The sequence below is a fragment of the Coturnix japonica genome, chromosome 14 (assembly GCF_054131305.1).
Source record: "Coturnix japonica strain WE chromosome 14, WE-NBRP24, whole genome shotgun sequence".
NCBI lineage: Eukaryota > Metazoa > Chordata > Aves > Galliformes > Phasianidae > Coturnix > Coturnix japonica.
The window spans coordinates 265,068-290,092 of record NC_140676.1 but is presented as its reverse complement, the minus strand read 5'-3'; the positions used below and the strand labels follow the sequence as shown (position 1 = coordinate 290,092).

At 62.7% G+C, this 25,025-nt stretch overlaps 4 protein-coding genes across 23 annotated transcripts; 2 read left to right on the top strand and 2 right to left on the bottom strand.

Moving 5' to 3' along the window:
• Positions 1-51: 51 nt before the first annotated feature.
• VPS33B (VPS33B late endosome and lysosome associated) lies at positions 52-6,355 on the top strand. Of its 10 annotated transcripts, none has more exons than XR_014934231.1 (23): positions 52-191; positions 293-373; positions 447-508; positions 674-723; positions 947-1,014; positions 1,195-1,240; positions 1,461-1,555; positions 1,912-2,016; positions 2,241-2,337; positions 2,431-2,508; positions 3,047-3,120; positions 3,465-3,551; positions 3,633-3,723; positions 3,955-4,029; positions 4,331-4,391; positions 4,460-4,514; positions 4,592-4,638; positions 4,802-4,934; positions 5,133-5,206; positions 5,505-5,606; positions 5,838-5,913; positions 5,981-6,088; positions 6,207-6,355. XR_014934231.1 is itself a non-coding variant. In XM_015873368.3 (23 exons), the coding sequence occupies exons 1-23, from the start codon at positions 84-86 to the stop codon at positions 6,284-6,286; spliced, it is 1,857 nt and encodes a 618-aa protein (XP_015728854.2). In that variant the 5' UTR covers positions 52-83; the 3' UTR covers positions 6,287-6,355. The 10 variants fall into 10 exon arrangements, 8 of the variants coding, with proteins under 8 accessions (XP_015728854.2, XP_085371261.1, XP_085371260.1 ...); XM_015873368.3 differs by having other exon boundaries at positions 4,331-4,395; XM_085515135.1 differs by having other exon boundaries at positions 447-581; positions 4,331-4,395.
• A 333-nt stretch (positions 6,356-6,688) lies between these two features.
• PRC1 (protein regulator of cytokinesis 1) lies at positions 6,689-14,995 on the top strand. Of its 4 annotated transcripts, none has more exons than XM_085515140.1 (14): positions 6,689-6,740; positions 7,431-7,563; positions 7,985-8,107; positions 8,963-9,196; positions 9,283-9,453; positions 9,646-9,795; positions 10,065-10,212; positions 10,340-10,476; positions 10,681-10,776; positions 10,939-11,085; positions 11,483-11,584; positions 11,922-12,032; positions 12,411-12,519; positions 13,861-14,995. In XM_085515140.1, exons 1-14 carry the CDS (start codon positions 6,730-6,732, stop codon positions 13,863-13,865), a joined length of 1,677 nt encoding a protein of 558 aa, XP_085371266.1. In that variant the 5' UTR covers positions 6,689-6,729; the 3' UTR covers positions 13,866-14,995. The 4 variants fall into 4 exon arrangements, with proteins under 4 accessions (XP_085371266.1, XP_085371264.1, XP_085371265.1 ...); XM_085515138.1 differs by having other exon boundaries at positions 12,411-12,596; XM_085515139.1 differs by having other exon boundaries at positions 11,483-11,593.
• RCCD1 (RCC1 domain containing 1) lies at positions 14,941-17,555 on the bottom strand. 4 transcript variants are annotated; one of them, XM_015873375.2, is made up of 7 exons: positions 17,137-17,328; positions 16,664-17,015; positions 15,923-16,044; positions 15,742-15,846; positions 15,532-15,675; positions 15,432-15,461; positions 14,941-15,293 (listed from the first exon to the last, which is right to left on the bottom strand). In XM_015873375.2, exons 1-7 carry the CDS (start codon positions 17,285-17,287, stop codon positions 15,055-15,057), a joined length of 1,143 nt encoding a protein of 380 aa, XP_015728861.2. In that variant the 5' UTR covers positions 17,288-17,328; the 3' UTR covers positions 14,941-15,054. The 4 variants fall into 4 exon arrangements, 2 of the variants coding, with proteins under 2 accessions (XP_015728861.2, XP_015728862.2); XR_014934235.1 differs by lacking the exon at positions 15,923-16,044; XM_015873376.2 differs by lacking the exon at positions 16,664-17,015 and having other exon boundaries at positions 17,137-17,555.
• Positions 17,422-23,838, bottom strand: UNC45A (unc-45 myosin chaperone A). 5 transcript variants are annotated; one of them, XM_015873381.3, is made up of 20 exons: positions 23,709-23,838; positions 23,446-23,604; positions 22,828-22,864; positions 22,550-22,725; positions 22,358-22,450; positions 21,934-22,101; positions 21,503-21,671; positions 21,103-21,273; positions 20,793-20,964; positions 20,374-20,674; positions 20,128-20,222; positions 19,899-20,040; positions 19,572-19,712; positions 19,253-19,380; positions 19,004-19,070; positions 18,772-18,885; positions 18,380-18,495; positions 18,165-18,282; positions 17,929-18,084; positions 17,422-17,825 (listed from the first exon to the last, which is right to left on the bottom strand). In XM_015873381.3, the coding sequence occupies exons 1-20, from the start codon at positions 23,718-23,720 to the stop codon at positions 17,565-17,567; spliced, it is 2,796 nt and encodes a 931-aa protein (XP_015728867.2). In that variant the 5' UTR covers positions 23,721-23,838; the 3' UTR covers positions 17,422-17,564. The 5 variants fall into 5 exon arrangements, with proteins under 5 accessions (XP_015728867.2, XP_085371245.1, XP_085371246.1 ...); XM_085515119.1 differs by having other exon boundaries at positions 17,425-17,825; positions 19,004-19,121; XM_085515120.1 differs by lacking the exon at positions 23,446-23,604 and having other exon boundaries at positions 17,425-17,825; positions 19,004-19,121; positions 23,709-23,764.
• Between the last annotated feature and the right edge of the window lie 1,187 nt (positions 23,839-25,025).

Below are 25,025 nucleotides of genomic sequence, written 5' to 3'. Positions count from 1 at the left end.
GCGCGTGAGTCCCTCACTGTTTATGTTCCGTCGCTCCCCGGTTCCCGCAGTTCCGTTCCGGTCCCTTCGTGTCCCGCTCCGCCATGTCCGTGTCCGTGTCCGGCTCCTCCCGGCGCGACGCTCCCGACCCGCCCGATTTCGGGATCCTGAAGCGCCTGGCCCGGGACCAGCTCATCCACCTGCTGGAGCAGGTCGGGCGGGGGGCGCCGTTACGGGCCGGGGGCGGCTCCGGGGGGGGGTCGGGTCCGGGCGGGGGGTTTCCCGGCTCCGTCCCACCGAGCCCCGCCCGCAGCTGCCCGGCAGGAAGGATCTGTTCATCGAGCCCGACCTGATGAGTCCCCTGGACCGAATCGCCAACGTGTCGGTGCTGAAGGTACCGCGGGGGCCGGGGCCGCGCTCGGTGCCGCCGGTGCCGCCCGCTGACGGCCCCGCGCGATGCCCCGCAGCAGCACGAGGTGGACAAGCTGTACCGGGTGGAGACGCGGCCGGGACCCGGCGCCAGCGACCAGTGAGTGGAACCGCCGGGACGCGCCGGGACTCGGGGCGGGGCTGCCGCTGCTCTCAGTCGGTGCCGGCCGTCGGTCAGTCCCGTCTCGGTCAGTCCCGTCTCGGTCAGTCCCGTCTCGGTCAGTCCCGTCTCTGTCTCACTCTCACCCCGTCGCACTGTCCCCAGGCTCTGTTTCCTCGTGCGGCCGCGGGTCCGGACCATGCGATACATCGCAGGTGAGCGCCCGACCCATCGCTGGAGCAGCGGGTCGGGATGTGCCGGGTGTGTCACCCCGAGCCGCACTGACCGCGCCCCCAGCAGCGGCCGCTGCTCCTGGGCTGCACCACGGCCCCGCTCCCGGGTCCTTCCTGCCCCGGTGCCCAGCCCCCATCCTGCACCACAACCTGCGGCTGTTCGGGGCTGGGCGGCGCTTACAGGGTCTGCACGTGTCGTTTGTAGACATCGTCAATGCTGACAAGATGTCAGGAAGGAGCCGCAAATACAAGATAATCTTCAGCCCCCAGAAGGTCAGTGCTGCTCTGCCCCGTGCCCTGCCCTGACCCTGTCAATTGGAAGCTGTTTCTTTAGCAGAGCTGCTGTGCTGAAGTCAGGTGCTGTGTCTGGGCAGAAGATCATCCTGTCCACTACAGGGAGCTGTTTCCCTGCCTCTGGTGGAGCGTGACTGAGGATCCTGTCTTGTTTTGCAGTTCTACGCCTGTGAGATGGTGCTGGAGGAAGAGGGTGTCTATGGTGGTGAGTAGGACTGTGGTGTCCCACATTGTTCCCTCGCAGCACAATGACCAACACATCCCCAGTACCGGGATCTAATGAGAGGAGCAGCAGTTCTGCCCCCGCCTGGGCAGAGGAAAGGATGAGTCCCCCTGGAGGGGACCCATCTGTGTTTGCCTCCTCAGCGTGAGGAGCTGCTGGGATTCCTGGGGCTGACCGCTGCCTTTTCCTGTCCCGCGCTCAGATGTCACCTGTGATGAATGGTCCTTCTACTTGCTCCCCCTGGATGAAGATATCATCAGTATGGAGCTGCCTGAGTTCTTCCGGGACTATTTCTTGGTCAGTAGGGATGGTCTGCTGCGTTCTGCCTGTGGGATGGCTGCCCTTCTGTTGCTTGTCTCTGGGCCCAGGGGAGGGCTTTGTTCAGGATGTCCTGCTCGGTCCTCCCAGCCCGCACTGCAGGCCGCTGCCTGCTGCCTTGGGGAGGATTTTGCTTGGGGCAGCCACTCGGACGTGCTGTGGTGGCTCCTCCTGAGCGGCATTGGGCACCCAGCCTGTTTCTATGCGTGTGGAGTGGCACCGAGCCCACCGACCCCCAGCCTCGCTTTGTGTCTGATTGAGGCCCCCAGTGCATGCAGTTATTTCCAGTCCAGCCTGCACAGAACCACATATTAATGCTGCTGTGCTCCCTACAGGAGGGAGATCACCGCTGGATCAACTCAGTTGCTCGAGCCCTGCAGCTGCTGAACTCCCTGTATGGGCCATTCAACAGGGCTTATGGGATTGGGAGGTGTGCCAAGGTGGGTATGGTAGGGCTTATGCCCTGCTCTCACCTCTGGAATGAAGGTTGGTGGAGTGCCCCATTCACTCACTGTGCCTGAGCTGAGGCTGCGCAGTGGGAGCTGCAACAGCACCCCCTGCATGGCTGGGGACTGCGCTGACACCCAGCCCCAGCTGTGGCTGCAGCTCTTAGAGGACCGAGGGCTGCCCTGTCACAGGCATTGGCACAGTTTTCCCCTCACAGATGTGCTACGAGCTGTGGCGAGACCTGGAGGAGGAGAGCGAGAGTGATGGGCAGGGGAGAAAGGCAGAGATTGGGAACATCTTCCTCATGGACAGAGGTAAGGGCTGGCACCGGCTGGAGCGAGAGGCAGCAGGGCTGGGCCTGGCAGGGGGAACTGCATGGGCAGTAAATGAGGACCCTCTCATTGCAGACATTGACTACGTCACAGCGCTGTGCTCCCAGGTGGTGTACGAGGGGCTGGTGGATGACACCTTCCGCATCAAGTGCGGTAAGTGGTGGCATCAGTGATGGGGAGACATGGGGCTCTCCTGAGGTTTGTGCTTGGTCCTGGCATGGGACAGTGCTGAAGATCTGTTTGAACAAACAGCAGAGTAAGCGTTACTTATCTCTGCAGGGATGTCACTAGTGCTGGGGCAAAGCAGATCTGGGGAGACCTTATTGCAGCTTTGCAGTATGTGAGAAGGGGCTTGTAAGAAAGAGGGGCATTTTTTAAAGGGGCACATGGTGGTGGAGCACAGGGTAGGAGCTTTAACCTTAGAGAGTAGGTTAAGATTAGACATTAGGAAGGACTTCTTGTCTATGAGGGCAGCGAGGCCCTGGCATGGGCTGCCTAGAAAGGCTGCGGATGACCCGTCCTTAAATGTGCTTATAAATCTGGATGAGGTCTTGGGCAGCCTGGTCTAGTGGGCAGTATCCCTGCCTATGGCTGGTGGTTTGTAACGAGGCCTTTAAGGTCTTTCCAACTCAAACCATTCTGTTGTTGTGATTCACTCTGTGGTTCTGCAGCTCTTTATCTTTCCCTGTAGGGAGTGTGGATTTTGGGCCAGAAGTCACCTCTTCTGACAAGAGCATTAAGGTGCTGCTCAATGCCCAGGACAAGGTGAGTCCTGCTGACATGGCAGGAAGCCTTTCTGGTGCTCTGAGGGGCACTGGGGGGAGGCTGAGCAGAGGTTGGCTGGGCACTGCTGAGTCTGGAGGCTTCAGTTGTGATGGGCGACGTGTGGAGATGGAGCAGCAAAGTCTGTGGGCACAGCCTGACCTCTATGATCAGCACCATCCCTGTGGGCAGAGCTGAGTTGTGCCCGGGGGGCAGCAACTGCACTGGAGGGGTGCAGCCTCTTCTCATTGTCGGTCAGGGCAAGCACTGGCTCCTGGTTGGGCTGTGCTGACCTGAGCTGAGCCGTGGTGCAGCAATGAGCTCTGGTGCTGCCGTGCTTCCTGCAGATCTTCAACCAGATTCGGAATGAACACTTCTCCAGTGTGTTTGGCTTCCTGAGCCAGAAATCTCGCAACCTGCAAGCACAGTATGATGTGAGTATGGCTCCTGCTGAGGGCTCCCTGCCATCGTCCCTCCACAGCCGGGTTACTCCCTGGATGCTCTCACTTCCACAGCGCCGCCAGGGCATGGACATTAAGCAGATGAAGAACTTTGTCTCCCAGGAACTGAAAGGACTGAAACAGGAGCATCGCCTGTTGAGTCTGCGTAGGTGCTGGGACAGCAAGTAGGGGGAGGCCCCAGCTGCTGCAGTGGGTGCCTGGGCCATAGGGAAGTGTGTGGGGGGGGCCTTGCAGGGCCTGGTAGACCCTGAGAGGAACAGAATATCTGAGCTGTGAGCGGGGCAGCAGAGGATGTTGTTGTATGCACTTGCCTGCACTGGGTCTGCATGCAGAACCTGCTACAGCTCCAAAGTGGAAAACTCTCTTGGCCGTACAGATATAGGTGCCTGCGAGTCCATCATGAAAAAGAAAACCAAGCAGGACTTCCAGGAGATGATCAAGGTTGAACATGGTGAGGGCCGTTCCCCACACCTGTTGTTGCCCCATCCTAGCTCTGGCTCTTCCACCTTTGCTCTGGTACCAGCCTCACTGCCCCACGTCTGGGCTGCCTCACAAGCTGGGTGCCCCCTCCAGACCTTTCACATCAGGGTGTGTTTGTGAGGTCCCTGCAGGGCTGACACGCAGTAAGGCAGGCAGCCCACTATTGCAGGCATTTCCCTGAGGCTCGGGGGGAGGCTGAGGCCAGGTTCTACCTCAGCCAGCTGCTGAGAGCCCCAGGGATGGGAGAAGTGACCGCCTGTCCCCCCCCACAGCTCTACTGGAGGGTTTTGACATCCGGGAGAGCACCAGCTTCATTGAGGAGCACATTGACCGGCAGGTAAGAGCCGCGCTGCGGGGCCAGGCATGGGCTGGCAGCCTGCTCATGGACCACTGCAATGCAGGTGTCCCCTATTGAGAGCCTGCGCCTGATGTGCCTGCTGTCCATCACGGAGAATGGTGAGTCTGGGAGCTCGGTGGATGTCAGCACTGGGTGCACTGCAGAACCTGCTCAGCTCACCACGGTGTCCCCACAGGTCTCAATCCCAAGGACTATCGCTCCCTGAAGACCCAGTACCTGCAGGTGAGTTTGCCTGGGGTGCTGTGCTCATCAGAGCTGTCTGAGCAGGGGCTGCCCGCCCCGCTGAGTTACATGAATCATCCTGCTGGGCTCCTGCGTGTCCTTGAGAAAGTGTCACAGCGCTGCCTTGCACAGCTCTGTGCTGACCTGCCCGCTCCCTCCTCAGAGCTACGGGCCCGAGCACTTATTGACCTTCCACAACCTCAAGCGCATCGGGCTGCTGACGGAGCAGGCAGCTGGGGAGACCCTGACAGCGGTGGAGAGCAGAGTCAGCAAGTTGGTGACTGACCGAGCAGCAGGTGAGACCTGCACTGCAGGAACCCCACAGCAGGACAGTGCATCATGAGGCACCGCTGTGCAAAGGGGCACAGCCCCACAGCTGGCACTGCTGCCCCATCTCTTCCAGCAGTCCCTGCACAGCCACCCTCAGCACAGCTCGTGTGCAGTCGCTGCGATGCATCCAAAGGCTCTGAGCCATTTCTTGTCTTGATTTCCAGGAAAAATTACAGATGCATTCAATTCCTTGGCCAAGAAGAGCAACTTTCGAGCCATAAGCAAGAAACTGAGCTTGGTACGTCCTGTGGGCTCTACTGGGAGGGTTGTGCCTGGTCTGTGCCTGACCCCCAGGGCTCTGCACCCTCAGCTTCCATCCAGCCACAGGAGCTGGGCTGCTGCCGGCTGCCTCAGTGTGCATTGCCAGCCTCAGTGTGCATTGCCAGCCGCAGCTGCTCTGGCCCTGCTGCAAGGGCGGTTTGTGCTGCAAGGGCAGTTTGTGCTGCCGGCCCTGCCTGGGGCTCAGCCTGACACAGAGACACAGAGCCCGACCCCCCTGTGCTTTGCTGTCAGTACCAAGCGGTGCTTCCCCGCAGATCCCACGGGTGGACGGCGAGTACAACCTGAAGGTGCCTCGGGACATGGCGTATGTGTTCAGCGGGGCCTACACGCCCCTGAGCTGCAAGATCATCGAGCAGGTCGGTGCCCCCAGGTGCTCTCAGTGCTGCCCTGTGCCCAGAGCTGCCCTGATCTGTGCTATGCTGTGTTGTGCCGTGCTATACTGTGCTATACCATGCCATGCTATACCGTGCTATGTGGTACTGTGCTATACTGTGCTATACCATGCCATGCTATACCGTGCTATGTGGCACTGTGCTATACTGTGCTATACCATGCCGTGCTATACCGTGCTGTGCGGTGCCGTGCAGGTGCTGGAGCGTCGCGGCTGGCAGGGCCTGGAGGAGGTGCTGCGGCTGCTGAACGGGAGCGAGTTCTCCATGGCCGGTAGGAGCCGTGTTGGGGTGTCGGGGGTCGGTGCCGGGCGGGGCCGTTGTGACGCCGTGTCCCGCAGACGGAGCGATGGAGGATGGCGCTGCACAGCGCGTGGTGCTGGCCGTGTTCATTGGGGGCTGCAGCTACTCCGAGATGGCGGCGCTGCGATTCCTGGGCAGGGAGAGAGGTACGGGATGGGGGGGAGAGGTACGGGACGGGACGGGCCGGGCCGGGGGTTCAGCGTTGTGGCCGTGTGTGTTAGTGCCGCCCATGGCGCCATGTCGCCGTGCTGTCCCCGCCCTCAGGTTACCGGTTCATCTTCCTGACCACCGGCATCACCAGCAGCTCCCGTGTGATGGAGGCCATGGCCGAGCACAAGGTGTGACAGCGCCGGGACGGGGCGGGCTGCGCTGCGGGGCCCGGCCCGCTCAATAAACGCCGCCGTCCAGTCCGACCCTGTCTGGTACCGTCCGTCTCGGCCCGGTTTATCCCGGTTTATCCCGCTCTGTCCCGGTTCATCCCGGTTCCGTCCCGAGGCGTCATTCAAAGCCGAGCGGCGCGCGCGTTTCTGTGTCACGTGATCGGCGTCAAAAGTCGCGCGTGCGCAGTGCGGCGGAGCGCCGCTCAGAGCCCAGCGGCCGCACGCAGCCGTTCCGGCTCGCGATTGGGCGGACGCCCCGACGGCGCTTGGCTGCCATTGGCTGACAGCCGGCTGGGGGCGGGACCTGGGGAGCGGTTGTGGGCGGGGCCAGGCGCGAAGCTTCAGCCAATGAGCGGCTGAGGAACCAGAGTTTGAATCGGCGGCTGCGGGCGGCGGAGAGTGGGGACATGAGGAGGAGGTACGGGAACGGGAACGGAACGGGAACGGAACGGGGACGGGGATGGGAACGGGAACGGAACGGGAACGGAACGGGAACGGGGACGGGAACGGGAACGGGAATGGGAACGGGAACGGAACGGGAACGGGGACGGGAACGGGGACGGGAATGGGAACGGGAACGGAACGGGAACGGGGATGGGAACGGGGACGGGAACGGGAACGGGGACGGGAACGGGGACGGGAACGGGTACGGGGACGGGAACGGGTACGGGGACGGGGATGGGGACGGGAACGGGAACGGGGACGGGAACGGGGACGGGAACGGGAACGGGGATGGGGACGGGGACGGGAACGGGGATGGGGACGGGAACGGGAACGGGGACGGGAACGGGGACGGGAACGGGAACGGGGATGGGGACGGGGACGGGAACGGGAACGGGAACGGGATGGGAACGGGAACGGGAACGGAACGGGAATGGGAACGGAACGGGAACGGGAATGGGAACGGGAACGGGGACGGAACGGAGCGGGAATGGGAACGGGAATGGGGATGGGGATGGGAACGGGAATAATGGGCTGTGATACGGGGATGGGGCTCGGGGCCGGCGGCGGGGAGCGGGGGGAGCAGGGGCGGGGTGTCGGTGTCGGTGTCGGTGTCGGTGTTGGCGGTCCCGGTGCTGTCGCGCCGCTGAGGCCGCTCCGCCCGTAGCGAGGTGCTGGCGGCCGAGGCCGTGACGTGCCTGAACCGCGCCCTGTCCGCGCTGCGGGACATATGGGAGGAGATCGGCATCCCCGAGGAACTGCGGCTCGAGCGGACCGGGGCTGTGAAGAGACACATCAAGGTCAGCGGGGGACGGGGCGGGACGGGGGGACGGGGGAGGGGGCGGCCGGGACGGGACGGGCCGTGCTGTGTTGTGCTGCATGCTGTGCTGTGCTGTGCTGTGCTGTGTTGTGTTGTGCTCCATGCTGTGCCGTGTTGTGTTGTGTTGTGTTGTGCTGCATGCTGTGCTGTGTTGTGTTGTGTTGTGCTCCATGCTGTGCTGTGTTGTGCTGTGTTGTGTTGTGTTGTGCTCCATGCTGTGCTGTGTTGTGTTGTGTTGTGCTCCATGCTGTGCTGTGCTGTGTTGTGTTGTGCTGCGTGCTGTGCTGTGTTGTGTTGTGTTATGCTCCATGCCGTGCTGTGCCGTGCTGTATTGTACTGTATTTTGCTCCATGCCGTGCCGTGTTGTACCGTGTTTTGCTCCATGCCGTGCTGTGCCTCAGAACCTGCTGGACATGATGGTGGCGGAGGAGGAGCGCCTGAGGGAGCAGATGCTGCAGACCGTGGCCGTGTACAGGAAGGAGCTGGACGGCCTCTGTGCCGAGCTGCACGCTGAGCCCTTCCAGGTGAGAGCCACAACTGGAGCCTGCCCCGGAGCTGGGCTGAGCCCGAGGCTGCACCCAACGAACAACGGCCCGGGGTGGGGCTGGGAAGCGGCACTGTGGGATGCAGCGCTGTGGGATGCAGCGCTGTGGGATGCTGCGCTGTGGGGTGCAGCGCTGTGGGATGCAGTGCTGTGGGATGCAGCGCTGTGGGGTGCTGCGCTGTGGGATGCAGCGCTGTGGGATGCAGCGCTGTGGGATGCAGCGCTGTGGGATGCAGCGCTGTGGGATGCAGCGCTGTGGGGTGCTGCGCTGTGGGATGCAGCGCTGTGGGATGCAGCGCTGTGGGATGCAGCGCTGTGGGATGCAGCGCTGTGGGATGCAGCGCTGTGGGATGCAGCGCTGTGGGATGCAGGGCTGTGGGATGCTGCGCTGTGGGATGCAGCGCTGTGGGATGCAGCGCTGTGGGATGCTGTGCTGTGGGATGCAGCGCTGTGGGGTGCAGCGCTGTGGGATGCAGCGCTGTGGGATGCAGCGCTGTGGGATGCAGCGCTGTGGGATGCAGCGCTGTGGGATGCAGCGCTGTGGGGTGCAGCGCTGTGGGATGCAGCGCTGTGGGGTGCTGTGCTGTGGGATGCAGCGCTGTGGGGTGCTGTGCTGTGGGATGCAGCGCTGTGGGATGCAGCGCTGTGGGATGCAGCGCTGTGGGATGCAGCGCTGTGGGATGCTGTGCTGTGGGGTGCTGTGCTGTGGGAAGCCCAGGGAGCACTCCACTGAGCTCTGGAGCTGCATCCCAGTTCTCTGCTCCCAAACCTCCAAGTACCTGAGTTGCATCCAGAGAACTGCAGGGAATGAGCCCTGATCCCCCGCTTCCTTCAGACGCAGGAGGGGAGCACCATCCTGCAGATGGTGAATGAATTACGGGCCCGCGTGGAGGTGCTGCTGAAGCAGAAGAAGGACAGGAAGCAGGAGCTGAAGGCTCTGCAGGAACAGGATAAGAACCTGTGCGACATCCTCTGCGTGTCCCTCTTCAGCATTGATGATGGTGCCGTGCCCAGCCTGGACGAGCTGGACCGCTACCGACGCCACGTGGCCTCACTCAGCGCAGAGAAGGTGAGCGGGAGGGGCCCAGAGCTCTGGGGAGGGGTTGGGGGGCTGGGAGGTGCCCACCGGGTCTTCATGGAGCTGCTCATCTCCAGGAGCGAAGGCAAGAAGAATTTGTCAGCATCAAGCGGCAGGTGGTGCAGTGCATGGCGGAGCTGGAGCACAGCCCTGACACCAGCTTTGAGCGGGACGTGGTGTGTGAGGATGAGGAGGCGTTCTGCTTGTCCACAGATAACATTGCTAACCTCCAGAGCCTGCTGCAGCAGGTATGTGGGCACACTGAGCTGGCGCTGCCGTGACTGGTGGCACTGCAGGGGCTGTTTGCGTGCCCACGTGTAGAAGCTGTTGCTTGGAAATGTTGGAGGACGAGCAGGGGGTGTGAGATGGGGCTGAGCAGCCTCCTCGCATCCCTCAGCACCGGGCTGTGGCAGTGCTGAACTCACACTTTCCCTCTGCAGCTGGAGGCGCGGCGGGCTCTGAATGAAGCCATGTGTGCAGAACTGCGCTCCAGAATCACCGAGCTTTGGGAAAGGCTGCAGGTTCCTGAGGAGGAGAGGGAGTCTTTTGCGGTGCACATGACTGGATCCAAAGCCAAAACCAGGGAAGCTGTAAGGACCACCTGATGCCCTTTGGGAGCGGGAGGGTAATGGAGGGGCAGCTCTGGGTTTCACGCTTGTTTGCTCATCTGGAGTGGAGGAGCAGCTTCCAGCAGTCAGGCCTAATGTGAGCAGACCAAACCTGCCTTCAAGGGCTGGGGAAGCTTGGAGTTGGTGCTGGTGGTTGGTGCTCACTCAGAGGTGGCTTATGCGAAGTTAAATTGCGTCCTGCTCCTCTCCCATTCTTCTTTTCTGAGCCTGTCCTGTGGTTGTGTTGGCAGTTGAAGCTGGAAGTAGAACGTCTGGAGGAGCTGAAGCTGCAGAACATGAAGTCCGTGGTTCAGGCGATCCGCACGGAGCTGGCTGAGTACTGGGACAAATGCTTCTACAGCCAGGAGCAGAGGGACGCCTTCAGTCCCTATTACGATGGTGGGTGGTGGCTCTTCCTTGTAACTGACTCCCTTGAGGGAGCTGCAGCAGATCTGCTGCCAAAAAGGGCTGCTGAGTGGTGCGGGGACCCTGGGTGCTTCCTGAGTGTGCTGCTGTCTCTCTCCAGAGGAATATACAGAGGCCTTGCTCCAGCTCCACGATACTGAGGTGGGGAAGATGAAAAGTTACTACGAAACACACAAGGAGCTGTTTGAGGCTGTTCACAAATGGGAGGAAAACTGGAAGCTGTTTCTGGAGCTGGAGGTATTGGGCAGTGCTACATCTCCAGGCTGTGCGTGGGGGTTGGTGGGGGAATGCAGTGCTGTGCCTGGAGCACCGGTGTGAGCCACTCTGTAGAGTTTGTGCAAGTGTTGCACTACTAAGGTGACTTCCTCTAGGGCCCATGGGAGTGCCAGGCACTGAGACTGGGCCCTGTCTCGTCATCTCCTGACTTATTTTCTATGCTAGAGGAAAGCAGCTGACCCCAATCGCCTTGCCAACCGCGGGGGGAGCCTGCTAAAAGAAGAGAAGCAGCGAGCAAAACTGCAGAAGACCCTTTCCAAGGTAGGTACAGACCTGAAGAAGCAGCTGTGGTCCTGAACAGGTACATGTACCACTAACCAGGGAGAAGCACAGCACTTAGAGCACCAGCAAGGGCTCTCTCTGGGCAGGGAGCTGCCCATGTCCAGGATGACAGCTCCTATACTGCCCTCCTGTCCTGATCAGCTGCAGGAGGAGCTGGAGAGCAGGATCCAGGCCTGGGAGCAGGAACGTAAGGAGCCTTTCCTGGTGAAGGGACAGCAGTTCATGGAGTACGTGACAGAGCAGTGGCAGCTGTATCGCATGGAGAAAGAGAAGGAGAAACAGGAGCGGGTGAGTACAGAGTCAAATGTGCTATCATGGCCCGGCAACCAGGCTGCCGATGGCCCAGCCCTGCTTTGTGGGCAGAGCGGTTCCAGCCCACATTCTCTACCAGCTCTCTAGGGCAGAGGGGCTCTTCCTGTTCTTTCCTGACTCCGTGTGGTCACCTTCCTTAAGCAGCAGGGCAGGTGGCTGCCTGCATGTGTTGAGCCTCGGCTGCTAAAGACCTGTAGTGTTTGTACTCTACTTTTACTGAAGCACCCGCTCTCCTGCCTGCAGGGCTTTTGCCTGATAGCAAGAGCCTGTCCTTCCCCTGACACTGGGTGCTGGGCAGGAGTTCCATGGAGCTGTGCAGCCAGCTGCGTGCTGCTCCTCTGCTCGGGTTTGTGAGTGTAGATATTTCACACAGCAACTGAAGAAAAGCCGCCAGATTGAGACAGAGATGATGTATGGGAGCACCCCAAGGACTCCTATCAAGCGCCGAGTGCTTGGCCCCCACACACCTGGCAAAGTAAGGAAGGTAAACTGTCCATGATGGGCATGGGGTGCTTGGCTGAGACCCTGCCAGGGCTTGAGCTAGGCGAGTGCTTTGGGAATGATGGTGTTATATAGCCTTCTTTCTGGGCTTAGTCTCACAAGGAGATGTCAGAAGGACTCAGGCATACTGCAGCAGCATAAGAGAATCTTATGCTGTAAGTGGGTACAGGGGGTGGGCTCTGGGTACCTCTGTTATCTGTTGGGATAATGGGATCTGTTGCCCTGCTCTGGAGCCAGTGCTTCCACTGTGGTTTTCCTGGTACGGAGCATCCCTTGTCTCCCTCCTCACTCTGTGCTCTGTTTTCCTCCAGCTCAATGGCACTTCCCTCTCCACTGCCACTCCCAACAGCACCATTCGTTCAGCTTTTGGGGCAACTCTCTTCCATTCACCAACGTCACGGCTGCCACCTTCTGGAGGGAAGGTGAGAGGCTCTATGGAGCATCCCTGCTCACACTGCGGGTTGGTGCAGTGCTGCTGTACAATGCTGCCAGGCCAGGTTGCACTCAGCTGCCACCTCCTGAGCTACAAAGGCGGGTCTGTTGGTCCCTGCTATGCTATGCAGCCATGCTGCTGGTAGGATGTTCTGGGGACCAATACTGCCCGAGTTAAAAGGGGATGGTAGCATGCAGGGAATCTCCCTCCAGCCCAGATTTCTGTTGTTTCTGGGCCTTAGACCTAAGATGCAGGGTTATAGGAGCTCCAAGTGCAGGGCAGCAGCCACGAGTCCAGCACCGTGCTGCAGGCTGCCCTCAGGTTATAGGAGCTTCAAGTGCTCACACATCTGCCTCCTGTCGCACAGCTTGGCCAGGCTCGGACCCCCAACCGCGTGGCTGCGAAGGCCCCCCGGCCCGGACACAGGGAACGGAACAAGGAGAACCTGTCACAGCTGAACGGAACCACCCTGAGCGGTGGGTGCAGCCCCGCAGTCCCTGCCCAGCGTAACCACAGCGTTAATTCTGTTGCCAGCACCTATTCTGAGTTTGCGGTAATTCACCTCTTCTGAACATGCCTCCCCTCACTGGGCTGCACCTGGGCTGTGCTCCCCGCTCCTCCCAGAGCACCCAGGGCCACCGCTGTGCACAGCCCAACCTCTGCCCTGCGCAGAGCGGCTGCTCCTGCCAGCACCCACGGCACCAGCTGCTGACTCTGTGTCAGGAACTTCAATTGAAGTTTGGTGACCGAGGCCGAGCACTGCTCCATCACGTGCAGGCCCTGAGCAGCCCAGTGGGGATCTGATGTTTACACAGGAGGATGGTGATGCTTCGCTCCTGCCTGCCCCTGCAAGAGCAAAGCTGTGCCTGTGACACGGTCCCATCGTGCCAGGCCTCCTGCAATGCCCTGCTGTAGCAATGCAGCCATCCTCCAGAGCTGGGTCTGCTCCCAGCTGCTGAGCAGAGAACCTCCTTGTGGTTTGATGCAGTGTGTCATGGAGGGCGTGCCCCCTTCCAGTCCAGGGAGGGCCTGGGTAGCTGGCAGCAGCAGCACTCTGTCACTGTACTAACAGTCGCTGGGAGAAGGGAGGGTGGGAGACTTTTCCTGCAGCCTGCATGGCTTCATCAGTGCATGCGCTGTGCCCTCAGCCCACAGGGAGGGATCCTTGTTCCACTTGTTCTGCTGGCATGAGGTGTGCTACAAGCAGAGGCTCCCGGGGGTGTGGAGGAGGGTGATCTCCGCTGTGGGCTGGAGCTTTGCTGCCCGGAAGCCTCTGCCCTTCAGACTCCCATGTCCAAGAGCTAACCTCTTATGTCTCGTACCGATGTAAGCATCACTCCCCATGGCAGTCAAGCAAGTGCTGAGGCTGCCCTGACACCAGGCCCTGCTCCCTTGCATCTGTGCTGCTCTGCTGGGCAGAGGCAGGGTCCTGCAGAGCTTCCTTCTGCAGCTGCACGCTGCTGTCTGCACCTACCCCCTGCCTGTGCTCCTGCTTCCCCTCCCCACAGCCAAAGGCCACCTTGTTGGTGCTGAGAGCTGCCCAGGACCAGCACTGTGTGCTGCCAGCTGCAGGACAGAGGAGTCCCATCTCCTCACGTGGGGCTCTTTGGGCAGCGTGCACCACTGCTTCTGGGATGCTCCCAGTTCTCTCCCAGCTCCTGGGGTCAAATCCTGACTCCTGTCTCTTACAGCACGAGGGCAGGGCTTTGTCTTCCCAAACAAACAAGCAGCAGCTCTGTCACTGTCTCTCTCTGTGGCCCTTGACACAGCTGCCTTCTCCCGCCCCTCATCCTTATCTCTGCTTTTTGTACCCACAGCGTGAACTCTCCAAGGCCTCCAGGTGCGATACCAGCTCCCGCATCCTCAACTCCACCACCACCAATGCCTTCTGCTGAGGCGCTGCCATGGGCTCCAGCTCCCTGTAGTTGTAGTGAGTCGCTGTGCTGGCAGTTCCCGGCCCCAGGGGCCGCTGCTCTCGGTTTTATTCTTAGTGAGCTCCCAGGTCAGCCCCGCTGTGCAGCGCTGGGGGGTCCCACCTGCGAGGGCAGCGGCTAAAAGGGGCACTTTTAAATTTGTTTTTATTTGTGATTAAAGATTTAAGACTCAAAGACAGTCTGGGGGTAGCGTAGCAGTGGGTGCTGCAGCCCAGCGCGGTGGTGGCGTGAGGGCGCAGGGCTCTGCCTCGCTCCGTGTGCACTGGGACAGACAGGACCAAGCACAAATAACTTTTTCTCCCCCTCCCACCTGTAGCTGTCGTCTCCTGGGCTTTCCCTCTGTCCCCATCATATCCGCTGTGTTTCAGTCAAGGCTTTAGCCGAGGTTTCCCCAGCACCCACGCTGGGCTGCATCTCTCTAGGAAGGCAGTGTGGGTATTTGTGTCCTGCAGGTGCCCTGTGCTCCCGGAGCTCAGTGTGCTGCTTCCCTGCATCTTCTGCCCTCCCTGCAGCAGGCAGGGGTGAGGGCTGGGGGAACAGCCCCAGCAGCTCCTTGAGCTCGGACAAAGTCCAGCAGCCTCCAGTGCTGCCCCTTGCCCTGCTGTGCTCCAGCTGCACTCAGCGGTAAAACACGCGGGTTGGTAGTTTGCACCTTTCTTAGCTCGGCCCTCAATCATGACTAATTTGCACCTTGTTATCACTACAGCTCCCCACCTGCTGTTATTTATCCCCAAGTTCTGTCTGCATACCCTGTAACTGTATATACTGTTTATGAGAATAATGCATATCTGTATATATAGCCGCTGCTGTTTGTGTGTTCGTTGGGATGACTGCAATCTCTGTTCTCGGAGCCTGGAGGGGGCAGAGCGAGGGCTGGGCGCTTCCCCCTCCTCCCCTCTTGCCCCCCCCAGGGCCTGGAACAGGCAGGAACCGTCCTTGGGAAGCACCGTGAAGCACAACTGCTGCTGTTACAAAACAAATAAGATTTAATAAATACATTCGTTCTGCGTCATCTTCAGCCGTGGCGCCGCTCCAGTCTGAGCTGTGATGTGCAGCAGCGCCGCTCCAGCACTGAGGTCAGGGATGGGGGCTGAGCTCTCCTGGGCAGCTCCCACGCTCAGTCCCAGCTTTCAGGGCTGGAGCTGTGCTGTGGGGATGGGAGCCCTGCGCCCCTCCCTGCTGCAGGACGCAGACATAAGTGCTCCAGGGCCCACAAACCACCTCCAGCGCCTGCAGCCCCTGAGCCCGGAGCTGCTCCACACGCCGTGGCTGGTCGCAGCTGGCGCGGTCCCTGTGCCCGAGCTGCCCGTATTTCCCTGTGGGCAGAGCAGCGCAATGTGGGGCCTGGTGGGAAGATTCACCCCTGGGGCCAGCAGCAAAAGGTGCCAGCGCCCCAAACCAGCCCCTGTATAAGCAAAACAGGAGCAGAACCACAGAGCAGAGGCAGCGCTTACCCCAGCCCCAGGTGTACAGCTCTCCGCCTCCTGCAACCAGGACAGTGCCGTCAGCCCCCAGGCCGGGGGATGCAGGACCCCCCCATCCCCGGGCACTCACTTGTGACCGCAGCCGTGTGCCGTGAACCGCAGCTCACCGCAGCCACTGCCGGCTCCATCGGGAGGTCCAGCAGGGCTGGGAAGGCCTGGATGGAGATGAAGGCAGCGCCCGGCGGCTCCCCGGGCAGCGGCGGATCTTGGAGCCCTGCACACAGCTCTGCTCAGCCCCACAGCTGAGCCCGGCGCTGCTGCAGCCCCACGGCGTCCTCACCTGCACCCACGTCCTCATCCTCTCCCTGCCGCTCCGCCACCGCCCGGGAGGGCAGCCCCAGTTGTCCCGACTCGTTCCAGCCCCACACGTAAAGGTCTCCCCCATCTGTGGAGGTCGGGTCCCGGTCAGGTCGCAGCAGGAGCTGCCGCCCCGCGCCCCCGTCCAGCACCGAGCCCCTCACCGCTGATACAGGCCGAGTGCCACCCGCCGGCTGCCACCTCCCTCACGGGCAGCCCGCACAGCGCCTCCACCAGCCGAGGCTGCTGCTCGGATTCCAGGCTGCCGTGGCCGAGCTGCCCGTGCCTGTGGGGAGACACAGACAGACAGAAGGACACAGACAGACGCCTCCCCCGCCCCGTGCCGGCTGCTCCTGTGTGTGCAGCTCATCCTACGGGGCTGCACAGTACAGCAGGAATCTGCAGCCCAGTGAAACGGGAAGACCAACGATTAATATCCATAAATACAAGCCCCGCTGAGCTGACTGCTATGACAACAGGCACCGACTGCACTGAAAGCAAACGCAGCTGGACCGACCCTGCGTGCTGCAGGAGGAGCCGGTCCTGTCTGCACCGTGCTTCTCCATCAGCTTCGTCTCATGTAAACGGCAAAGAGAGAAACAGGCGAAGCTTCCCATAGTGCCGCTGGGTTCTGCTCAGGGACACACACCGACACGGGACCGTCACTGTCAGCTCAGCCACGAGCAGCGCCCCGAGCACAACGGGGCACTGAGCGTCCACAGGGCGCAGTGAAGAACCGAGACCGGAGTCGCTCATTGCAGTCAGTGTTTATGTGTAGCAGCAGCACGAGAACAGGAGCTCGGTTCGCTCCCAGCTCCGCTGGGCGCTCTGCCGGCTCCCTCAGCAGGTGATCGCTGTTTGATAGCGCTCAATAACCCACGGCCACCCCGCGCCCCCCCGCTCACCTGCCGGCTCCCCAGCCGTACACCTCCCCGGCCTGTCCCAGCCCCACCGCGTGCTCGTGTCCCAGCGCCAACGCGCGGAGCGGCGTCTCCCGTGGCAGCGCGGTGTAGAACGGCGGCCGCGGGGCCACGAACCCGCCCGGCAGCAGCGGCAGCGCGGGGCGCGCTCCCGGCGGCAGCTCCCGGCTCCACGCGGGCTCCCCCCGCAGCTCGTCCCGCAGCGCCGCCGCGAGGGGCCACGCCTGCACCGCCGCGCCCCGCAGCAGCACCACGTGCGTCTCCGACGGCAGCGCCGCCGTGCAGTCCTCGGGCAGCGGCCGCCGCCGCCCCGCGCTGAGCAGCTGCAGCCCGGAGCCTGCGGGAGCGGCGGCGTCAGCGGAGCCGGGGGGGGGGAACGGTCCCAACCCCGCCGGGATCCGAGCGCCGCGGGGCGGCAGAACGGAGGAACCTCGGGGCCGGGGGGGGGGGGGGCTCACCCGTGTCCAGCACCGCGCAGCTCCACGCGGGACACACGCGGCGGATCACGGCGCCCTTCAGCCCCAGGCGCTGCCGCCCCGGCCCCGGGGCCCCCGCCGCCTCCTCGGCGTTGAGGCCGAACAAGAACCAGGAGCGGCGCGGATCCGCCATGAAGGGGGGGGGGGAGATGGGGGCGGAAGGGAGCGGGCGGGGCCGGAGGGACGGGAGGCGGAGCCGCCGTTAAGGAGCAGCTGCAGTTCATCCTGCGGGGCCGGAGCCCCGGTAAGGCACGGGAGGGAATGCGGCCCCAGCTCTGCGGTGTGTCGGCCCCAGCATCGCGGTGTGTCAGCCCCACAAGCGGCGTGCGGCCCCGGGCGGCCCCCGAGCAGCGCGGTGAGCAGAGCGGGGCAGCATCGCATCGCATCGCATCGCATCGCATCCCATCCCATCACTGCTGGCCGGGATGGGGCTGGATCAGCCCGTACTGCACCGCCCGCTCCAGACTCTCCTGCGCCGCCTGCGCCACGCGCGGTTTGTCCCGGTCCTTGGCCAGCACGGTCAGGATCTCCAGCATCTCGCTGGCGATCAGCAGCTCGGCCACCTCCCGCGCCGCCGCCATCATGTTCATCACCACCACGGCCCCGCGGTGCTGCAGCTCGGCGCTGGGGCTCAGCAGCAGCGCCTGCAGGATCTCCAGCCAGTGCACGGTCTGCGGGCACAGCACCATGTGCTTTGAGGGCCCGAACCCACCCGCGCTGTACGGCACAGCCCCCCCCGCCTGCAGCTCGGGGCACAGGCCGCCCCGCACTCACCACCTGCGGGATCCTCTTGCAGATGGGGGGGTGCAGCGCTGTCAGCATGGCCAGCGTCCCCGATGCCGCCCGCCGCAGCTTCTCGTCCTCCTCCCCGCTGTACAGAACCATCAGCTTCAAGCGGTCGCTGCCCTCATCCAGGAACAGCTCCTGCACCTGCGGGCGAGGTGGGGGCGCTGAGTGCAGCGCAGTGCGGCACAGGGTGGGCTGCAGCCCCTGCCGGAGCCGGCGCTCACCTCCTTGCTCATGGCCATGTTACACATGCACTCGGTGGCAGCCAGGCGGATCAGCTCGTGCTCCTCAAACATGTACCCCTCGATCATGGGCACAGCTCTCTCCTTCAGGATCTTCTGCCTGCAGCGGGGCAGCACTGAGCACCTCCCGCCCCGCGCTGTCCCGGCGCCCCCTCCCCGTGCCCAGGACATCCCAGCCTCTCCCCCCCTGCCCCTACCGCAGCCGCTCGCTGATGCCAGCCAGGTTGGTCAGTGCCATCAGCCCCTCAAAGTTCTCCAGGCCCGAGCGCTGCAGGTGCAGCAGGCTGACCAGGGGCCGGACCACCTCGTAGATCTGTGGAAGACAGCAGGACAGGGCTCAGACTCCAGCCCTTACAGAGCAGGGGCTGAGCACAGTAGAAGGGCAGAGGAGCTCCCATGACCAGGCCGAGGCAGTTAGGCCACTGTGGGGGACCACTGTGCCTCCTAAGCCCAATGCCCTCCCTAGGCAGATGCCTGTCTGCAGCAGCAGCGACACTCCAGCACAGCCCGTCCTGCCTGCTGCTCCCCTGCACTGCCCCGACCACCCCTTGGGCAGGCCCATTCCCCAGCCCACAGCTGCGACACTGACCCGCTCTCCAGGGAACGCCATCTCAGGGTTGGAGGTGATGGTGATCTTGGCCAGGGCCTGAGCTGCCTTGGTCTGTCCCACCTCAGTGCCCTCCAGGGACAGCGGGATGAGAGCCTGCAGAAGGAGATGCATCAGCCAGGTCACAGCGGCCCCAGCTGTCCACATGCTCATGTATGGGGCTCCAGCCCTCCTACAGAGCAGGCTAGGGGCACCATGGCACCCAGCAGCTCACCTTTCCTCCTCCCTGTGCGACCACACTGCCTCGGTCCTCTGTCTCTGCCACCAGGGCCAAGAACACCCTGCAGACAGGGCAGCAGCAGTTGGAACTGAGGGCTTGCCACACTGAGACCCTGCAGCACCCAGAGACTGACAGCGAGCCCAGGTGGTGCCAAATGCCCAGACAACCCCTCCTTCTCCCAGCAGCACCAAGCCTGCAGGCAGGGCAGCCTTAAGGCAGCTCCCACCAGGCCCTGCCCCATACCTGGAGATCAGCTCCCGGCAGGCATTGGTCAGCGCTGGGTTCTCGCTCTTCACCACACAGGCCAAAGCAGACACCACACCGGCCGTCAGCAGCTTCCGCACGCGTCGCTTCACAAAGTCTGGCTTGTCCTGTCCCAGAGGCAGCACCACCCCTCACTTTGGAATCAGCACACAGCTTGCCGCTGCGGCTGAGACCTGCCCATGCTGCCATCTCCCCAGAGGCATCGAGCTGGTACCTTCTGACACCTCCATCACACCCACACGTTTTCCTGTAGGACCCCACAGCTCCTGAGAGCAGCCACCAGCCGTACCCCCCTCACCTTGGGGTGCTGCTCTGGAATGTGCTGCTTGGCATACTTGGCCAGCTCCAGCATCTGCGGGTCTGGCTCCTCGTGGTCGTAGCTGTTGGTGCAGTTCACCAGTGTGGAAGCAACAGCATAAAGAACATTCCTATCTTCTGACTGCAATGGTCATGGAACACTGATTGCAGCCATGGCACAGGACATGCGAGGGCTTGAGCCCAGTCAGCAGCACCAGGCCCAGCCACAGCCCCACAACCCTCTCCAGCAGGAGGGTCACATGGGAACATTCCTCCAGCACCAGCATTGTCCCCACCCAGGTTCCCCACCATAGTGCTCAGCACTCACCTTTGTCAGCTGGAACATGGCCTGCATCGCTGCCTTGTCCTCTACGAACTCCTCCTTGACATCAGCATCAAACGTGAGGTAGGCCAGGCCCTCCACAGCCCAGCGCCGCGTGCCAGCATCAATAGCCTCATTGCACAGCCACCTGCAGGATGGTCCCCGTCAATCCATGCTGCAGATACTCGCCCAGCTTCTGCTGCTCCCATCACACCCCACACTTGTCAGCACTCACTTGCGGCACTGCTTGGCTAATTTCATCGTGGAGCCCTCAGCAAACTGCTTCATGCTGAAGTCGGTGCCTCCAGCAGATCCCAGCTTGCACAGTCCCTGTGGCCAGAAGCAGAGTGTCAGAACAGGAAAGACCATAATGTCCCAGGCACACCTGTAACAGCCCCCAACCAGTAACCAGATGGCAGCAAAGCCCAGCCCCACCCAACAGCTCTGTGCAGCTGCTCCTCCTCTGCCCTGCTGTGCTCACCACCAGTGCACGGATGCGGATGCTGTCCTTCTCGCTGTGCTTGTAGATCTCCTTGAGCAGGCTGACCCCGTTGGCAGTGATGAAGGAGGCACGCTTGGCCTTGTCAGCTGCGTGGATCAGAGCCTCCACTGCTACCAGCTGGTGGGCCTCACAGACGGAGGCACAGAGGGACAGTATGCAGTCCATGATCCCCTCCAGCTCTAGCACCCTGTTCCCAGCTTCTGAGGGGCCCTGCAGCAGGCACGACACTGTCTGGATGGCCCGCAGCTTTCCAGCCAGCTCCTGCCCCTCGAACCAGCTCCTGCAGTGGAAGAACATTCAGATGAGGCTGTTCCTGAACACTGATTCCAGCGTGCACCAAAAAGCTCCTGACTGACAAGGACTCAGTCCTGTGCAGCCCCAGAGAATCCAAGGCTCACCTCACATAGTCCTCACACAGGTGGTGGAAGTTCTCCCTCTCAGCATCACATTTCAGGTCATCGTAAAGCTTGCTCAGAAGTACCGAGGCGCTCATCCGGCTGTTCTCTGTCACAGGCAGGCTGCCCGGGGACCCACACACTGTGCTTCCCACCTCCAGGATCTTCTTCAGGCCTAAGAGCACACAGAGCACCCAGGGCCTGATGAAGTGCAAAGAGGGGTGCGCAGGCGCCTTGCAGAGCCAAAGCACACAGCAGCCCAGGGCAGAGGAGTGTGATGCCGCAGTGAGATGCTGCAGCCCGTTTCACTCACCCTGGTCGATCACCCAAAGGCTCATGCTGTTGTTGATATCCTTTGGTGATTTCCTGGGCACCACCTTGATAAGCAAGTTGAGGGCATTGTCACGGCCATGAGCAGAGGCCCCTTCCAGAGGTAGCAGCTCCAGGAGGTCTTTGATCAGCACTTTCTGTTCCTTGGAGGAATCTTCCAGGAGAGACAGTGTCAGTAGTCAGTGCCCTGTGCACAGGCCTGACCCCATCACAGTAAGGCTGGCAAGTCATGCTGTCAGGACAAGGGGCTCCTGACTCCCATCTCAAGGTCATATTAATCCAGGCCCAGTGGAAGGGAGCCGCAGCAATGTAAGCAGCAGGACAAACCTCCCTTAGTGCTCCCTGCACCACCACATCAGCCAGCTGGGGCTGCAGGTACTCACCCAACACCACTGCATCCTCCTTGCCACGGAAGTCCTTCTGCATCCCCTCCTTCAGAGAATCGAACATGACGTGCAGGAGGTTGCAGGCAGCCAGGGAAACCTGCTCATGCTCCACGCCCAGCACTGCCGAAAGGCGCGAGGACCCCAGCTCTGTCAGGATGGCCATGGACTGTAGGTAGAAGCAGAAGCATTTTCTGGAGACTCTGGGGAAACTCTAGCACTCCCCAGCACCTTATCAAGATGTCTCCCCACAACAAAGCTCTCACAGATCAAGCTTTGCAAGTAACACATCAAAGCTCCACTGCTTAGCAGGGCTGTGGCCTGACACAGGCAGCAATGTCCCCTGGCCTAACGAACTTCGCAGCCTTCCCAGTGTGGACATCTGCTCCAGGACTCCTCACACAGGAGACCTGGTCTCTGGTGCAACCTACCCGGGAGCGGTGCCCAGAGCACAGCCCCACCAGGGTGCGCAGGGCCGCCAGCATCAAGTCAGCCTTGGCCGTGTCAAGCAGCTGTGTCAGGAGCTGCACACCATCGCTCTGGAATATCTTCTCTGCTCCAGCCTCCTCTCGCGCCAGTACAATCAGGTTCTGCGCAGCCTGCGAAGGGGGAGGTGCGTTTGGGTCACCAGCCCACCAGAATGGAGCTCCCTGCACACTGGGAACTCACCAACAGGGAGCCCACAGAGCAGCCAATGCAGCCACAAGCACCCAATCACCACTCCCAGTCTCCAAGGAGGGTATTCTGCTGGCAGGAAGCCCAACCTCCATAGGACAGAAAAGTTCAGCCAGCAGCGCTGACCTGGGAGTACAATTCTTTCCACCCAAGCCACCTCGTGTGTCCTGGAGTTCAGACCTTTTGCTTCTTGTCCACATCCTTTTCCTGGGGATCCAGCAAAATCTGAAACATCTGTTCCACCTTTGAGTCCGTACAAGACATGGTCTTCATCTGAGACAGATAAGGGAGAACAGCTCAGCCCTCGCTGCTCCCTTGAACCTACTGCACCCAGAGGGTACAGCAGTAGCCCTCGCACCATCCACTCCTCACCTTCTCGTGCATGCTGCTCCCCAGGGCACGCAGGGCCTCCTGGAAGGCCTTGTTCTTGGGTTCCAGGCTCACACACCTCTGCAGGTCGCTGACAGCCTGGTCCAAACGGCCCAACTTCTGCAGCGCCTGACTGCGGCGGAACAGCGCCTTCATGTCCCGGCCATCGGCCTCAATGGCTGCAGAGGAACGATGGAGCTGTCACAGGGGCCTCTGCTCTGCTCCAGCCTGCCCCAGTGAACAGCGCGGGGATGATGGTCCCCAGCCACTCCTGACTGTACCTTTAGATGCATCCGCCTCCGCCTTGGCATAATCCTCCTGCAACGAGAGTCAGTGAGGAGGAAATCTCGGCACACCGCCCATAAGGGCTGCAGCCGCCCCTACCCGCTGTGCACAATGCTGCAGAGAGAGGGAGCAAGGGAACAGCCGTGGAGTTTAGGGATGGAAACAAGCTGTGGAGGAGCAGGAAGCAGCACAGCCCCTCCCAGAACACAGCGCACAGCACACGCTGGGTCCACGAGGGTCCTCGCTGCCTTGACGCTTCTTGAGCCCCGCAGCTCACTGTGCTCCGCCCCACAAACTGCTCCTCCATTGGGAATCATGGGGGCTGCCTCAGGAGCAGGGACGGGGACTGTGCACAGCCCGACACCAGCAGCAGCCTATGGGGGGAACGTCACACAGCGACGGGGACAGGAGGAAAGGGGTGCAGGGGGAACAGGGCACGGCACGGTACGGCATAGCACAGCCCGGCACGGCACAGCACGGCACGGCACGGCACGGCACGGTACGGCACGGCACGGCACGGTACGGCACGGCACGGCACAGAGCCCAGCCCCAGCCCAGCACGGCACTGCCCAGCCCAGCACGGATCCCATCCCATCCCGCCGGTTCCTCGGTACCAGCTTCAGGTAACACGCCGCCCGGTTGCGGTGCAGCACGGCGCGCTCCGGCCCGGCCTGGCACAGACTCAGCGCCCGCGTGTAGGCGGCCAGGGCCGCGCCGTGATCCCCGGCCTGGAACAGCGTGTTGCCGCGCTCCCGGAGCTGCCCCGCCGTCACCTGCCAACGGTACCGGCACAGGTTCAGGTTCGGGTTAGAGCCCAGAGCCCGGTGCCCGCAGCGAGGCCCCGTTCCCCCCGTTCCCCCCCGTTCCCGTCCCTCACCGTCTCCTCCATCGCGCCGCTCGTGCCGGGCCGGTGACGTCACCGCCCATCGCCGGGGGAACCCGGATGACGACGCCGAGTCACGTGACCGGAAGCGTCTGTAGAGGGCGGTGCGGGCGGGCGGGGCTGCAGCGCCCCCTGCGGCCCGGAGGTGCAACCGCCGGCCACGTGCGGCCTCGTGGGAGCGGCCCCACCCCGTGACCCCGCGCGCGACCTGCAGTGACCCCCCGTGCCCTTTGACCCCCCGTGCCTCCCCGCCCCTAGAGCCCCACGTGTTCCCCCCCCCCCCCGCTGCCCCCTCGACCCGTTTATCCCCTCGTTCCCTCCCGCCCCGTTCCTGCCCTCCCCCACCCCGCAGAGGGCACCGGGACCCCACGGGACCCCACGGGACCCTACGGGACCCTACGACTCCCCGCCGGCAGCTCGCGGTCCCGGTGTGGCGGTGCCGGTGCCGTGCAGGCCGTGCCGCGGTCCCGGGCCGGGCGGCGTCGCAGGGAGCAGCGCCGGGAGCGGCAGAAATGGGCGAGATCCAGAGACACGAGGAGCAGCACGAACAGCGCGAACAGCGACACGAGCGGCTGCAACGGGGGGGAGCTGGGGGGGGGGGGGACACTCAGCACCGGGGGGGGCTGGGTCTGTGTCTGTGTGTCCGTGTCCGTGTCCGTGTCCGTGTCTGTGGGGGGGTCACTCAGCGCCCCCCACCCCGCCCTTCTCCCCGCTCACCTCACACCGGGTCCGTGCCGCCCGCTGCCGTTGAGCCCGGTGAGCTCCTGCACCTCCCGCCGCGAGCAGCAGCTCTTCATTCGGAGCGGGTCCGGCCGGCAGCAGTAGCGGTGCGAGGCCGGGTCCGTGAGGCGCGGGCAGTAGAAGCCGGGCCGGTACCGGCCGTCGGGGCCCGCGTAGCCCTCGCACAGCTGCGGGTTCTGCGCCGAGGCTGCGGCGGGGCCGGGCCGTCACACCCGTGTGAGCTCACGCCCGACGGGGCGGCCCCGGCACAGCTCCCGTTCCCCCGGCCCTTCCCACCCGACGTGCCGCCCACGAGCGGCTCCTGCGTGGCCGTCTATCCCGGCGCAACCGCCGACCCCCGGCCCCGACCGGCTCCACCCGGGGACATCGGGAGCTCGGGGATGCACCCAGGGGCGATGCACGGGATCGGTGCATCCCGCCCCGCCTCGTGGTGCGGGCCGTACCTGTCCCGAGGACGCCAGGAGCTGCAACGAGGAGCAGGAGCCCACCCAGCATCTTCCCCGCCGGACCGGGGCGAGGCGGCTGAGGCAGAAACCGCAGCCCTTCCTGCGCCCGCCTCCAGCGCGGCTC

Bases quoted from the DNA above. Each gene is read 5' to 3' on its own strand.
- VPS33B (XM_015873368.3), top strand. From the start codon at position 84: ATGTCCGTGTCCGTGTCCGGCTCCTCCCGGCGCGACGCTCCCGACCCG. The intron at 1,556-1,911 runs GTCAGTAGGGAT...TGCTCCCTACAG, and splicing joins TCTTCCGGGACTATTTCTTG to GAGGGAGATCACCGCTGGAT. The intron at 4,639-4,801 runs GTGAGTTTGCCT...CTCCCTCCTCAG, and splicing joins TGAAGACCCAGTACCTGCAG to AGCTACGGGCCCGAGCACTT.
- PRC1 (XM_085515137.1), top strand. The intron at 8,108-8,962 runs GTGAGAGCCACA...CGCTTCCTTCAG, and splicing joins TGCACGCTGAGCCCTTCCAG to ACGCAGGAGGGGAGCACCAT. The intron at 11,594-11,921 runs GTAAACTGTCCA...GTTTTCCTCCAG, and splicing joins CACCTGGCAAAGTAAGGAAG to CTCAATGGCACTTCCCTCTC.
- RCCD1 (XM_015873375.2), bottom strand. From the start codon at position 17,287: ATGGCGGATCCGCGCCGCTCCTGGTTCTTGTTCGGCCTCAACGCCGAG. The intron at 17,016-17,136 runs GTGAGCCCCCCC...CCGCTCCCGCAG, and splicing joins CTGCGCGGTGCTGGACACGG to GCTCCGGGCTGCAGCTGCTC. The intron at 15,676-15,741 runs GTGAGGACGCCG...AGCTGTGTGCAG, and splicing joins GGATGAGGACGTGGGTGCAG to GGCTCCAAGATCCGCCGCTG.
- UNC45A (XM_085515119.1), bottom strand. The intron at 22,865-23,445 runs GTACCGAGGAAC...CTCTCGTTGCAG, and splicing joins CGGCGTGTTACCTGAAGCTG to GAGGATTATGCCAAGGCGGA. The intron at 17,826-17,928 runs GTGAGTGCGGGG...CTGTGCCCGCAG, and splicing joins GCAAGAGGATCCCGCAGGTG to ACCGTGCACTGGCTGGAGAT.